The 16,340-nt window shown below is 40.5% G+C and overlaps 1 protein-coding gene across 1 annotated transcript in view; it reads left to right on the top strand.

The window, feature by feature from the left end:
* NALCN (sodium leak channel, non-selective) overlaps positions 1-16,340 on the top strand; it is a 2,672,759-nt gene that overhangs the window by 958,636 nt on the left and 1,697,783 nt on the right. The window contains exons 7-8 of the mRNA XM_086934370.1: positions 63-205; positions 306-410. Coding sequence (XP_086790496.1) covers positions 63-205; positions 306-410 — 248 coding nt within the window. The remainder of the gene's footprint in view (positions 1-62; positions 206-305; positions 411-16,340) is intronic.

Raw genomic sequence — 16,340 nt, forward strand, 5'->3', positions numbered from 1 at the left:
GAATAAGATTATTCGTGAAAATGCTGCTGTTTTCAAGCCGGATTTCTCCTTTCCTTTTGCAGGCACGAGCATCTTTACGGTGTACGAGGCGGCATCTCAGGAAGGCTGGGTGTTCCTTATGTACCGAGCCATCGACAGCTTCCCACGGTGGCGCTCCTATTTCTACTTCATCACCTTGATTTTCTTCCTCGCCTGGCTCGTGAAGGTAACTCGTTGCTCGGTGCTGTTCGCTTAGGCCTTGCTCTGACGCTCTTCGCTATCTTTCTTAAACTAAGATTTTTCCCCAACCTTCTACTCGCTTCTAGAATGTCTTCATTGCTGTCATCATCGAGACGTTTGCAGAGATCCGAGTGCAGTTCCAGCAGATGTGGGGCTCGAGGAGCAGCACGACATCGACAGCTACTACACAGGTACTGCCCCTGCAGCCCAATGGCAACCTTAATGGGGAAACTAAGTGGTTTGGGCCGCCATTTTGGGGGTGGGTGACTTTGAAGGCTGATGCCCCGAACGCATGTTTACAGGTCCAGGGAGGACCTGGCTTTGGCAGTTCGGGCTGGACTGTTCCCATGAGGCACTGTGTCAAGACTGATTTGCATATGGCTGGGTCCAAACTGGGGTGGTGTGGTGAGAAAAGAATGGTGGACTAAACCCAGATCTTTGTGACTGGGGTGAATGTTTGCGTTGTTTAGCATTCTGTCCATCATTTGCTCCTTTTGCACAGCTGCACAGTGGCATGCAGTTGGGCAAGGCTCATAAATGCAGGTGCTACTGAGTGAAATGGGAAACTTTCTTGGGTGTTCCCAATTGTAGGCATGTTGTTCATGTCCCCTGTATTCTATTCTACCGCACAAATTGGTTATTTGCGGTCTTTGAAAACATACCCAATGGTTACATGTCTTTAATAGGCAGTCATTGGACTCCGAACTGCATACCCATGTGCAACATGCTTACACCCTAAAACATTTATTTTTATTTCACATGTTTTGATAGACAGCAGTGCTTGCCTCTGGCCTTCTGTACACTTTGCCTGGGATTTAAAACTGTCAAATGTTTTGGGTATGGCTGTTTTGCAAGGTGTTGGTGGGAAGCAGATTGTAAGGCTGTTACTGACCTTCATGTAACCTGTGCATGCTATTGTAATGTCACTTTGTATGAGTGGTGATTGTTGTGCTCTTTTGAAGGGCCTAAGTGGGTGTGAGTCTTCACACTGCAGAGTTTGTTATTCTTCAAGCTCTTTTCTGGGGTGCTTTGGCCCTGATCTAGGTTCTAATATAATAGAATGGCTGTATCTGTGGTTTCCCTTGTCCTTGCCTTCTGCATTTGGGACTAAACAATCTTCTTCCTGCTGGTGGGGCGTGAACGCGTCTCTTTTTGGTAGTACTGCCCTTGATAAGAACATTTGCTGAAAAAACTGAACTGCTGCTGTGTGGAGTGGTAAATATAGACAAGATAGCAGTCGATGGGTTTTACTATATGGTACACGATGCATTATGTATTTGGTTTACTATGCATTATGTATACTATGCATTATGTAGGATTCTGTCCAACCTGTTTTCGTGGGAAGGGTTATTGATTTTCCGTATTTCGGGCCCATGCCTGGTGAGTGTGGTTACACAAATAACCTTGGCATAACTCCGTGACACAGCTGCTACTGATTGACAGGTGATCTATCCTGAGCTTTCTTAGGAAATGTACTGTCTGCTCACATTTTCTCGTTTTGCACTCCAGTTCCACCAAAACATGAATATTAGTTGTATAGCAGATTTCCAGTTGATTGCATTGATTTTGACAATAGATGTGGCGTCTGCGCAGATCAGCTAACACAGGTATTGCAAAAACATTTCTGTTGAAAAATTTGATTGTAGAAAAGCCACAGTTTATTTATGCAGTTATTACGACCCGTCATCTTCAAATTGTACTTAAACATTAACAATGCAGTAGATGAACCGATTTACTTTTAATGTAGCCTAAATGTTACAGTTTTGCTTTTCTCCTCAAATCGCCATTTACCACCTCCCTCTACCATCTCCCATTTTTGATCTGTCCTCGCATCGTTGTAATCTTACACAGGGAAACACTATATGAATTTTTAAACGGAGTAAAATATCCTAAATTTAATATGACTTGCTTTTTGAGAAATGTACAGTCTCCTCTGTCTGTCCATTTTAAGGTGAGAGTCTCCTCCTGTAATACATAGCATACTCGCTGAGGCAAAAGATTAAACCAAAAAAGAATTCTATTTTAATTGGGGGGAAAATATACTAAGAACCTTGTCATAAAAATAAATACAAGAAAAATACAAAAGAAAAATACAGGTTCTTTGTAACCCTGCCTCTTTTGATAAAAGAAGACTCCAGCCCCCACATGCATCAACCTATTTAGGAAGTGCAAACGGTGCGAATCCGTAAAATCGGCCGTTTGCACTTCCTAAATAAGTTTTTGGGATGCATCATGCATTTTTGTGAAATTCGCTATTTTTAGCGATTTCCAAAAATGCGATTACTTTTAAGGAAGCGCAAATTTGCGATTCCTTAAAAGCAATGCATGATTGTTTTTCTAATTGCGAATTAGCAATTAGGAGGTGCAAATTACCACGAGGTTGAACCTCGCGGTAATTTGCGAAAAGTTTTGAAAAAGCTCAAAAATGCATTTTTTAAACGTTCATGTTTCAGACACACATGTCCTTAGGACATGTGTGTGTGAAATATGCACTTCAAATTACATTTCTGGGGTGCAGGGGGGGGGTCCTTTGGACCCCCCTCTGCACCCTTGAAATGCATTAACAAATTGCGATTTTCAAAAAGAAAATCGCAATTTGTTAAAGCCTTCCCATTGATCCCTATGGGCCTTTTAGCCCATAGGAATCAATGGGAATTGCAAATTCGCACTTTGGAATTCGCATAATATTTGCGATTCAGTAAAAATTGCGATTTTTACCGAATCGCAAGTAATTTGCGAAAATATACATGCATCCCATTTTGCGAATTCCAAATTGTGATTCCCTATTTTTCGCAATTTGGAATTTGCAAAAGGCCGGGATGATGCATGTGGCCGCTAGTTCGGGACTGTTGTGTAAAGGGTCCCACACATTCAGGAGATCACGCCTACTTTCTCAGAGACAGTGTCGCCCAGCAGCGTGGTACATGCCTTGTTAACACTACTGTAAAGCTGATATCCACTGCTAGGGAGCCAGGCCTTTAAGTATGATCACGTATATATGAAACCCGAGATGCAGGATTACTGTACTCAGGTTTTCTTATCTGTCCAAAAGTAGGCTTCTCTGCAGGGCTCAAGATGTACGGAGCTGGTGTGAGGTGTTGATAAGGAGACATTACTGGTAGGCTTTAGGAAATGAGAGATTAGGATATTTCTATTAAAAATACTTTAAAAAAAAACACCCGAATGACTTGCTGGAGGAACGTGGATGTGCTTTCCTCTACTGGTGCTGGGAGATGATGTATTACTCTTGCCGTGGGAAGCCATGAATGGGAAGAAAAGGGCTTTGCATGTGATTTGACTTGTTGGCATGCTGACAATACCAGAACATTTCGCCCTTTGAATTTGATTTGTTATATAGCTCTAGAGTTAATAGCTCACTTACACATAACTTTTGTTCGGATGGAACTTTGTGTGAGAGCAAGATGGGCTGGAGATGCTAGAAAATCCAAGGTCTCCACTGAAAACAAGGGAAATTTAGTTTACAGTCATGCATTTAACTGGAGGGAAACCCAGCAAGCACTGGCAACGTCAATAGGTCTCGCCTACCGAAGAGCTATTGGCTTTGCCAATATGTTTTGGCAATGCTGTACGGATCTATGACAGAATTTCGACAGACAGAATTTCGACCTACACAAATATCGGCGTAATTATATCGATAGCAAAAATATCGACGCCCTATGTACAACATGGTAAGTACCAAAATATCGAAAAAATAATATCGATGTTAAAAATATCGTTGTTAAATATATCGATTTTTTTAAATTTAAAATAACATAAAAAATACTGTAAATAATACTTATTAATTACTTAAACATATTTAAATATATGTAATAATGGTAAAAAAAATTAATAATGCATATTTAATTTAAAAAATAATAATTAAAAATCATATATAATATATACTTACTTAACAATAATTACTATTCCCACTCCAGTGGGTGCAACAGTAGGGAAAACTGACCCTGAACCCTAAAAAATACCCCTTTACCCAAAAACCTAAAACTGACCCTGAACCCTAAAAATACCCCTTTACCCAAAAACTGAAAACTGACCCTGAACCCAAAAAATACCCCTTTACCCAAAAACTGAAAACTGCCCCTGAACCCTAAAAATACCCCTTTACCCAAAAACTAAAAACTGACCCTGAACCCTAAAAATACCCCTTTACCCAAAAACTGAAAACTGACCCTGACCCCAAAAAATACCCCTTTACCCAAAAACTGAAAACTGACCCTGAACCCTAAAAATACCCCTTTACCCAAAAACTGAAAACTGACCCTGAACCCTAAAAATACCCCTTTACCCAAAAACTGAAAACTGACCCTGAACCCTAAAAAAAACCCTTTACCCAAAAACTAAAAACTGACCCTGAACCCTAAAAATACCCCTTTACCCAAAAACTGAAAACTGACCCTGAACCCCAAAAATACCCCTTTACCCAAAAACTGAAAACTGACCCTTAACCCTAAAAATACCCCTTTACCCAAAAACTGAAAACTGACCCTGAACTCTAAAAATACCCCTTTACCCAAAAACCCAAAACTGACCCTGAACACTAAAAATACTCCTTTACCCAAAATTAATTAATATTACAATTAAATTACTTCCCACCCTATTCCCTTATAAACCCACAACCCGCTCCAGTAGTAAAACATATAATTTAGTTAAAAATAAACATAAATTATCAATTAATTATTCTATTAATCAATTAAAATAATTCATTGCCAATTAATATTTAATAGCAAAATAAATAAATCATAAAAAATAATTATTTAATTACAAATAAATTACTTCCCACCCTATTCCCCTATAAACCCACAAGCCGCTCCAGTAGTAAAACATATAATTCAATTAAAAAAATACATAAATTATTAATGAATTAATCAATTAATCGATTAAAATAATTCATTGCCAATTAATATTGAATTGAAAAATAAATTAATCATTGAAAAATAATTATTTAATTACAAATAAATTACTTCCCACCCTATTCCCCTATAAACCCACAACCCGCTCCAGTAGTAAAACATATAATTCAATTAAAAAAATACATAAATTATTAATGAATTAATCAATTAATCAATTAAAATAATTCATTGCCAATTAATATTCAATTGCAAAATAAATTAATCATTAAAAAATAATTATTTAATTACAAATAAATTACTTCCCACCCTATTCCCCTAAAAACCCACAACCCGCTCTGGTAGTAAAACATATTATTTACTTTTATATATTTTTTATTTATAAAAACATATTAAACACATATTATAACAATTAATTTAAATACTTAACTAAAATTTCTAACACATATTAGTAAATCGAAATTACTTACATCGATATATATGCTATCGATATAAGTAATTTCGATATTACTTACCTTAGGGTCGATATTCTAGCCATCGATATTCTGGACATCGATATTCTGTCCCATCGATATTAGCAACTCAATATAAGTGTAAGTCGAAATTAAAAAATCGATATTTTGACTGTTTACCATGCTGTACACCAGAGTGACTGGTTTTCAGCATGGCTGAAGGTTAGCAGGGTAAAGGAGAGTGGTGTGGAGTGCAGCGTCATAAAGAGAAGTAGAGTGGAGTGGTATGGAGTAGCGTAGAGTGGTGTACAGTAGAGTTGAGTGGCATTGAGAGGTGTGAAGTGGAGTGTCATGGAATAGCGTACAGTGTTAAGGAGTGTAGTGGAGGAGTGTCGTAGAGTGGAAGGGCATAGAGTTGAGGTGCGTAGAGTGGAGTACAATGTCAAATTGACTAGAATGTCATAGAGTGGAGTGGCATAGTGTCATGGAGTAGTGTAGAGCATAGTGGAATGGCCTAGAGGGTGTTGCATAGAGTGGAGTAGAGTTTTGTAGGGTATTGCGGCTAGGGTGAAGTAGACTGTCATAGAGTGGAGTGGAGAAGATTGGAGTAGTGTGTCATAGAATAGAGTCCAGTAAAGTGGCATAGAGGTATTTGCATAGAGCGTTGTAGACTGAAGTAATGTCATAGAACGGCATAGATTGAAGTAGACTGCTGTAGAGTGGAGTGGCATGGATTGGAATAGAGTCAGTGGAGCAGACTTTAATCGAGTAGAGCAACATAGAGTGGTGAATCGAGGAGTGGAGTGTAGTAGAATAGAATGTCATAGAGTGGAGTACAGTGGTCTAGAGTGCAGTGGCGTAAAGTAGAGTGGTGCGAAGTAGATTGGCATAGAGTGCAGTGGCATAGAATGCATTGGTCTTGAGTAAAATGGTGTAGAGTGCACTGGCGTAGAGTGCAGTGACATAGAGTAGAATGGTGCAGAGTACATTGCAGTGGTGTATAATGCAATGGCATATACAGGAGTGGTGCAGAGTAGAGGAGAGTGATGTACAGTGAAGTTGCATAGAGTGGAGTAGTGCAGGGTAGAGTGGAGTACTGCAGGGTAGGGTGCAGTGGTGTAGAGCAGAGTGGTGTAGAGTGTAGTGGTGTAGAGTGCAGTGGTGTAGAGTGCAGTGGCATAGAGTGCAGTGGCATAGAATGTAGTGGTGTAGAGTGCAGTGGTGTTGAGTGACGCATAGTACAGTGCAGTGGCATTGAGTGCAGTCATGCAGAACAGAGTGTCATAGTGTAGGGTTGTAGAGTGCAGGGTCATAAAGTGCAGGGTCATAGAGTGGTGCAGAGTAGAGTAGTGCAGGGTCGAATGGTGAAGAGTAGAGTGATGCAGAGAGCAATGACATAGAGTATCGTAGTGCAGAGTAGAACAAAGTGCCATAGATTGCAGTGACATAGAGTGGAGTGACATAGAGTCCAGTGATGCACAATAGTTGCCATGGGTGCAGTGGCATAGGGTGCATTGGATTTGAGTAAAGTGGTGTAGAGTGCATTGGCATTTAGTGCAGTGGTTTAGAGAACAGTGGCATAGTGTAGACTGCAGAGGGGTAGAGTGGCGCAGCGTAGAGTGCAGTGGCGTAGAGTGTTGTGGCATAAAGTGAGTAGAAAAGAGTAGATTGTTTCAGAGCAGAGTGGAGCAGTACATGGTAGAATATAGTGGTTCAGGGTAGGGTGCAGTAGCATAGAGTAGAGTGGTGTAGAGTAGAGTGGCACAGTGTTGATTGCAGTGGAGTATAGTGTAGCAGTGCAAACTGGAGCAGAATGGCAGAGATTGCAGTTGCATAGAGTGAAGGATGGTTTCAAAGTAAAGTGAAGTGGTGTAGAGTGGAGTGGTGCAGGGTAGAGTGGAGAGGTAAAAGGTAGACTGGGGTGGTATAGAGTAGTGGTGTAAAGGGCAGTGTTGCAGAGTGGAGTGGCATAGAGTGGAGAGGTGCAGAGTGGAGTGGCCTAGACTAAAGTGGTGTAGAGAGCAGGGGTGCATAGTAGATTGGGAAAGAGTGCACTTGCATAGGGTAGAGTGGTTCAGAGTAGGGAAGCGAGTGAAGTGGCGTACAGCGCAATGCCAGCATGCAGTGATGCACAGTAGATTAGAGTGGGTAGAGTGCATTGGTGTAGAGTGCAGTAGAGTGGCGTAGAGCGTTGCAGAGTAGAGTGACATATAGTATAGTGGCATAGTGTTCAGTGGCAGAGAGTGCAGTGCTGCAGAGTAGGGTGTAATAGAGTGCAGTGGTGTAGAGCAGAGTGGTGTAAAGTGCATTGGTGTGGATTGCAGTGGCATAGAGTGGTGCAGAGTAAAGTGACAGAATGAAATGGTGTAGAGTGGAATCAAGTGCAGTGGTGTAGAGTAGAGTATAGTGATGTACAGTGCAGTGATGCAGAGTAGGTTGGCATATATTGCAGATGTGTTGAGTGTATTGGTTTTGAGTAAAGTGGTATATAGAGTGTTGGTGTAGAGTGCAGTGACATAGAGTTCAGTTGTGTAGATTAGAGTGGCATAGTGTGGAGTGGCGTAGAGTGGAGTGGTACAGAGTGGAATAGATTGGCATAGACTGCAGTGACATAGAGTAGATGGTTTCAGAGTAGAGTGAATTTGTGTTGAGTACAGTGGTATAGATTAAAGTCGTAGAGTGCAGTGGTGCAGTGTAGATAAGAGTGGCTTAGAGTGAATTGGCGTAGAGTACAGTGGTGTGGAGTGGAATAATGCAAATTCGAGTGGCGGAGAGTTCAGTCCCAGAGAGAGCAGTGTTGCAGAGTACAGTGATGTAGAGTGAAGTGGTATAAAGTGGAGTGGTGCAGAGTAGAGTGCAGTGGCATAGAGTGGAGTGATGCAGAGTAGAGGGTTGTATGGGTGCATTGGCATAGAGTGGAGTAGTGCAGTGGCATAGAGTATAATGATGTACAGTGCATTTGAGTAGAGACCAGTAGGGTGGCATAGAGTGCAGTGGTGTTGTAGTGTAGTTCCTATATTCCCAATAGGCTCTGCGCATTGGAATAATATATTCAGCAGTGTAGACGTAGGACTGAGGTCCACTAGGTCTCTACTGACTATATTAGACTTAAGGTTTGCCAGCTAGCTCAGAGGTCACTAGAAACTTTCTCGAATAAACGAGGAGGAGTTTAACCTCCCTGGATAGACAAGGAGCGATTAGCTTCCGACAACAATATAACATGACAACTTTGCTCCCTCAGAATAAGAGTGTATCTCTAGAGTCGTGTGAAAACAATAGACAGCTATTTCACTCAGTCAATCATGCGTACTTAGTTTCACCAGAGTGCAGAGAAAAGAGAGGCGGGCGTTTTCAATAAAAGGTGTAATTTATTGAGCAGTCTTCTTTCTCATGCAAGAGAAATGAATTGCCATAATTGCAATACTTAATATAAAGTAAAGTGCGTACAGTAAAAAGAGTATTATGAAATAATACTGTAAAAGCATTGATATGGTTTCTTAGCCATAAAATACCGTATTTTCTGGCGTATAAGACGACTTTTTAACCCTTGAAAATCTATTCAAAAGTTGGGGGTCGTCTTATACGCCGGGGTCATTTTATAAGCAAGCGAATATAGTCCAAACCCTATATTTTAAAAGGAAAAGTAGGGGGTCGTCTTATACGCCCAGTCGTCTTATACGCCAGAAAATACGGTACTTTAAAATGAATAAAATATATACATTGACTAACGTACTCAACTGGTGCTTCTAAATACGCCTACCCCGGTGTCCCTGACCTAAGCCTAATACGTGGGAAGGAGTAAGTAAATAGCAGTTTAAGTTAAGTTGGTTTTGCCAAGAATCTGACTCAAGAATTCTCTTTAAGGATTTAGTCAGCTCCGTACCTGGGTAATAGAATGCAGGAGGTCTGGTATCTCTCTTTCAGGACTCGATATCCCAGCAGCTCGGGAAGGTGGCTGAGAACACCGGAGCTGGATTTCTCGGCAGGAGAAAAGACAGCGTCTCTCTTCAGTGCGTCAAAGAGGAGGGGCAGCGTCCGTGGGCTCTCTCATCAGCTGGGCTCTCGGGCAAGTAGATAGCTGCTCGGCTCCAAAACCACCACAGTGTGTTTGCTTAAGGCAAAATTGGTATATTTATACCTGAAAGGTGCCGAGTTTGACGTAAGGTTTGGACATAAGACGTCAATAAAGATGTCACTAAGAACTGACTGTTCCTTTAGTGTTCGCAGGAGTTTAATGACAAATCAAAACAAAAGCAAATGGGGATTTCCCAGGTTGCTGGAGGTTTGGTGTGTCGAAAGAACTCGTTGTGCTTTCTAGGAATCCAAGGAAGTAGCTTCTGCCGTGCTTTGGACTGCAAGGGCTATTTACTTAAATATGGATCTGATTCCTATGCCATTATAAGGATATTATTGATTATAGCCGTACAAGGGCATAAAATAGCAATATTGATTCAGGTTCCTAGATAAAACACAATACCCACTCCATGATCTAATGTCCATCATTACTAAAACTAAGCAATAGTAAACATTTAAAGGTGCATGTGTATTCCAACCCACCCCAAAATACATTTTTTATGCATTCGAAATGGTGTATGCGAAATACACGAAGATGATTATTGGTACTGTACGCTTTTCAAGCAGTGTAATCATTCAGTTAAACATGCTTATATACATTAACTGAACGATTTGCGAAAATTACACATGGAATGGCTCTTAACCCCTTCCCTGCTAATGACGAGCTCAGCTTGTCATGAGGCACAGGTGAGCTGTGCTGATGACGAGCTGAGCTCATCATGAATAGAGCCAAATAGCAATTTCCAGCACAGGAGGGGAATTGCCTTAGCAGCCAAGGTGTTAATACAGAGAAGAAGGTCGAGACCATTCCATCACATATAAATACAGTTGCTGTAAATGTGCTAGAGGCTGAGGTAATATATTGTCTCTAGAGTTTCCTAAAAATAGAAGCTCTGTTCTTTAAGAATAGTTCTACTTTAAGCAGAGTTCATGTGCCAGAAAAAGGTAAATATTTTGGAAGTTTTGAAAAAATAATTTCGCTTTCAGGGGAAAAAATAGTTCCAAATGTTTTCAGTAGCTTTTGTTTATCAAAGCTGAAGGCCGAATTCAGAGTTCAGGGAACGCTGTGTGCTCGTTGCTTAAAAAGTTATTCTTTCTGTTCAGGGGAGAACATCATTTCAGACAGACTCACAAAAAATGAAAGGTGAAAGTTCGACCAAGTTTGAAAGTGCCGCAGCAGTGCAGTCGTGAGAATGATTGCTATCATTGATGTTAGGATCAGCAATGCTCACAGAAGGTCGTACCTGGGTGATGCTGCTCCCATCTCGTACTTCACTGCCACCTAATCGTAGTGGTGATGTCTCAATGAATGCCGTCATCAGAATGGGTAGCCGCTGGGGACAACACGATGCATGAGCCGTTACAGGACTTAGCAAAGTATCTGTATCCAATTGTACTGCTGATGGTAGTGTAAGACAGACGTCCAACACGCATTTCTTCTCCGCATAGCATACATCGAAGCACCGGTAGGATGCAACTTTGCCAGATTGGTCTGAATGAAAGAAACCAGGTCATATTCAGATCTCTTAGCCGGGCTAATCCAAGGACTTTAGTTATGCGGTCCCGATAGCGTATAGCTAGGATCGTTTCTTCCATCGTTGCTGGAGTCTTGTCTGCGACTTGGCGTGCCATATCGGAGCAGAAGGGTCAAAAATAAAATTCCTGCTACGAGTCCCAAAAGTAGTGGTATGCCGCCAAAGACAGAATGGACAAAATTGGGAAAAATGCCCAGAACTGCTTCAAATGGTGTTAACAGTCCCGAAAAAATTGTCTTAAATATATGTGGGATACTACTGGCATCAGACATATTTAGGATTTGGCTTAGCATTTCTACGAAATGCACGGGGCAATTTGTTGATAAAAGGGTATGTATCTCTGCCGTTGTCCTTGCAACTAGGAGATCATACGTTTTGTTTGATTTCGTTAAAGGCACGGTTGTCTGTAAAAGAACAGACTTCATTCTGCTTAAAGTATCAACTTTTATAGAAGAGATATTCAAAGAAGGCCAAATCGTTGCCTCCGTATCTGGAGAGCTGTTTGGATACAATACTTGCATACAGCAAGTGACCATGGAACTAACGCTTACGAGATAGGCTTTCCCTGGCACCATGCCACAACAGCTGTGGTCCATTATTAGAATATAGCTCCCGTTAGAAAGCCGTCTAAAGAATGGCTCTATCTGTGTTGCAGGTGTGCCGTGCTGGTGACATGAAAGATTATTTGAAGTCCCCTCACAGGCCCCATGCAAATTAATACCTTGGCACAGAAGTATACCGCTTAGTGATTGTTTACAATTGTTACCACTAAGAAATACATTCTGTTTCTTTTCACTATAACATGTGTGTGTGTAAGGCAATTTCCATGATGACTTAATGTACCCTTTACCCAACCTTTCATACTGGCCCGCTGGTATATACTGTTGGCAGTATTTAAATTGGAAAGTTGTTATTGAAATTGTAATTATTCCGTGTATTATCCATTCAATGTCAGGTCTTTCTGACATTGTCAATGGTAATCTCTCAAGTTTTTCAATGCTCAGAATCGTACAGTCTGCTCCTTTTTGTGCCAAATTGATTTATTTATCAGTAAGGTTAAAGATAGAGAATAATGACGTTGTGTTTATCAAACACCATGGCACATAGCCTGAGCGCAGATTTTGCAACGTCCAGCCTAGCTGTACAATAGAACGTAATTGGGACTGACCGTGTTGTAACATTAGTAAGTCCTGATCCATTATATCGATAGCAGATGATATAATACTGCCCAGTGAATATATTCTGGAGGACAGAGTCATTAACCCATTGTCCACAACAGAAAGTGATTTTTCCAAATTAATACGATCAATTTCTCGTATTTGTTCTGCTGTCTCAATTTGAGTTACTTTCCAAGCTTCGTTGTATGCAGCGTATATACCGGCCGCTATGAAACGTTTTTGACGCTGTTTGCGTGGTCCCATTATGAAATCACGCAATTCAGCACCGTCTTTAAGTAAAGCCAAGTGTTGCTTAATTTCAGCCAGTGTGGATGTCTGTAGCCATTCAAGGCATAGTTTCCCTACACTGTATGTTGTTACTATCCCTGGATGTTGTCTCTGGGAGTATCTAGAGTCTGGTCTGGTCATTTTGAACCCCTGTTTTTTGTTCAGGAATCTATCTTGATAGTTATTTGTGTCTGTTGGCCAGATCAACCACTTTTTCCAATCAGGATGTGTTCTGTTTTGGTGTAAAATATTGTATACGTCTATCTCCACATCTGTAGTGCTATTACTATCAGGTATTGGCTTTGGAATAGACGGTTTGTTTAAGTCTTTAATCTTAGCTAGGCCAAGACAAGTAGTCTGTTGAATGCTGTCATTCAGAAATATTATTTGTTCGGGGATCATGCAGGCTCTAAATAATGCTCTAAACCTTGGACCTGCCAATTTTTTGTACCCCAGATGGTTTTCGTTTCAATGTTGTCTTTCCAGAATTCAAAACCAAATGTAATCATTTTTTCATAAAATGTTTCAGAATAAATCAATTTAGTATTTGTCAACATTGTTTTCATCCCTGTCTTATTTAACAGTTTAAAATAAAATGTTTCTGCATCACTTGTGTTAAACCCTGAGAAGTATGGGAATTTCTCATAAAATGTTTTCAAACTGCTTTTAGGTGGAGTTGCACAATGTTCCCATTGATTATATTTAAAAACATTTCTAGGTTGAGCAGATTTATGTAAATAGTGATGTGCATAGTGATTGTAACAGTACATTTGTTCATAATTCGACGAACCCTGTAAGTAATCATGTTCTGTAAATTTTGCTGACATTACTAAATCTGACATCATATTATTTATGCTTTCAAACTCCCAATCATCAGAAAATGTGCTTGGTTTTACAAAGTCACTTAATGAAACCTTGAACTGATGTGGATATTTCAAGAGTTCAACCGAGCCATAGATTTCGTAATCCGTTTTGTCCCAAGCTACCCCACCGGGTATTGGAATGGCACCGGGTATTGGAATGGCTGTGATATTCACTGATGATAGTTCTCTTTTCTCGATGTGAGATGACTTGTGTGGCTTTAGGACCAAGTTGATGTTCTGACTTGCTGTGTCGATTGTACTGTATTTTCCCTCAATGAATTTTCCCAAACAATGATGAGCCAAAGCAGGAGGAAAAGTAAACCTAACACAATCCAAAATTCAATCCATGGAGAAATCTGATAGGTTTCTTTGAGTTGATGAAAGTGTTCAGTTAATTTGTCTTTGAAAGTTTTTGTTATTGGCATTTCTTCAGGTTCGCTTGGATCTTCAGAAAAGTTATCGAAATTGATGAAGTAGCCAGTTGCAATTCTGTCAATTGTTGGAATTGCTTCCGAATTTTCCTTTTTTCTTTCATTTGCATAGTCTGAGGTTATATCGTTGTAGACAGGTGTTTCTTGACGAACTGTTTCAATTTGGGTTTCAAGAGGCAAAAGTTCCATGGCATTGTTGCATAGTCCTTTTTTATTCACTGCAGGTTTATCAAATGTGATTAGTCTCTCAGTTTGAACCTCTTGGATTGTAGCAAATTTTGGTATTCTGCTATTTCTTGGGAGTCCACTGGGCCTACTACTTATTAATGGCCACATGATTGTGGTTTTACCAGGTCGATGGATACAACTCGGTTCTCCTTTTTACCAGCAAGGGGCGGTAGTGCAACTGATCTTGTTCTGCTGACAGCTAAGACAGGTACTGCTTTTCTGTAAGAAGGCCCAAATTCCTTCTTCACCCCAATCTTCTCTCTGACCAGATCCCCAATCTTTGGAATCCAGACAGGCCTTGCTGGGACAGGTGGTTTATCTTCAGTGGCTGTTAAGTGCTGTTTTAACTTTATGTGGCTCAGGTCTTTTCTTTTTTCATTTAAGTCCTGTAAAACAGCCAAACGATCTTTGATATCAAAGCATTTTCTTTCTACCACTGAAGTCCGACTATCTAAGTCCTGAAAATGCATCCTAATTCCGAACAATAGTTCGTACGGACTGAAACCTTTTAGAGAATTTCTTGGCAGATTGTTAAGACTACGTTGGACACTTGTTAAATGTTGGACCCACCCATCACCCGAACCTAATACCCTCGCCGTTATAGATTGCTTTATGTCCCGGTTTTTTCTTTCCACAATCCCATTTCCCACAGGATGGAAGGGACAAGAGTACTGCAATGCAATGCCCATGCTGGTCATGGCCTCCTTATAAGCTCGAGAGCTAAAAGCAGGACCCTGGTCAGAATGTAGCATGCCAATTGCGTATGTGCCGATAAAGATGCGCAAAGTTTTTATAACAGTTCTGGCGTCAGCCGAGCGCTGGTGTCTGTATTTTTAAGTGAATCTAGTCTTAAAAAGGAAATTAATGCGACACTGGATTCTATGTATAGATAGCCCTATGCTAACTACAAGAATGGCCATGGCAATACTGCGGTTGGTTCACTACTGCGATCTCTGTTGCAGTTTGGACAGCTCTTTGCAAATTTGTAATGTTGCAGGCTCATCCCCGGCCACCAGTATTCTGATTGTAATTCTTTCAGAGATTCCTTGATCTGTTTGTGCCTCGGACCTTCACCCATGTGTGCGTCTGCTATTAATAGGATTCTTCTGTTCGTGTTTGGAATTACTCTATCCCCCACTCCAGGGATTCGAGCAAAAGGAACAGAGTTTGCATCAATTATGTATGTATAATTGAGTGGATAGTTCACGGGTAGTGCTGCACAGTCGTCTTTTGAAGACGTTGTTACCGCCAGCATGGTTTCCCCGTCTATGTATTTTTTTTTAACGCTTTTTTTTGTGACTACGGAGCCGGTTTAGTTGCTTTCGCTGTGGCTGTATTAGCCAATGAAATCCCTGCAACGTGAACGCCATCACGTCGATGACTCAGTGTATGCATCACATGAGTCTTTCATAGTTCTTTCTGCAAAAGAACTACCTGTTCCCAAAGCTTCTTATGCTTTATTGTGGTACCTGTATCATCTTTGTAATCGTTTTGAACCCAGCTCTGCAAGTCATTATTGTAAGATTTGACGCAAAAATGTGAATCGCACACTATTAGTGTCGGGAATTCACGATCCGCATTTTCAAGTGCCATCTTTAAAGATCTGATTTCAGCTCGCTGAGCCGAACAGTTTCTCAGTGATTCAGTTTTTGTTATTTTTGGTCTGAATTTACCACAGCGCCAGCGACCTTTAACAATCGCACATGCTGAATTGTAGGATTTATTATCCACATCGTAATGTTGTGCAAATCTGTCCATATAGATTACACAAGAGTACTGTTGGAGGGCAGAATTTCGATTGGCAGAGGATATTCTTCTTCATATTTTAGATCTTTCAGTTTTTTTATGTTCGGGTCAAAATAGTATATCACGTCTTCTGCATCAAGATAATTTTCCCACTGTATCCATTTTGGATCTAATGCCACCGATTTTAGATTAACTGGACTTAATAAGGCCTCAAGGGCTGATTCTGCTGTAAAAACAGTTATTCTTTTACCTTGGGCTTGGGCTCTTTCTTTTGCTACAGAGGTTTGAACTGCAATTACAATATTTTCTGTAAGACTGAATTTTTTTTCAGCTTGTGTGTACAAATGTGATTTGTAAGCTATTGGTACCGTTTCTCCCTCATTAGATGTCAGGTACGTGAATCCACATCTTCCTGGGATGACTCGGATTACAAGGTTGCGTGTGTTGTCGCGAGTTTGTAATTTTGTTTTAGCTAACATGTC

This window comes from Lissotriton vulgaris, chromosome 8 (assembly GCF_964263255.1).
Source record: "Lissotriton vulgaris chromosome 8, aLisVul1.2, whole genome shotgun sequence".
Lineage (NCBI taxonomy): Eukaryota > Metazoa > Chordata > Amphibia > Caudata > Salamandridae > Lissotriton > Lissotriton vulgaris.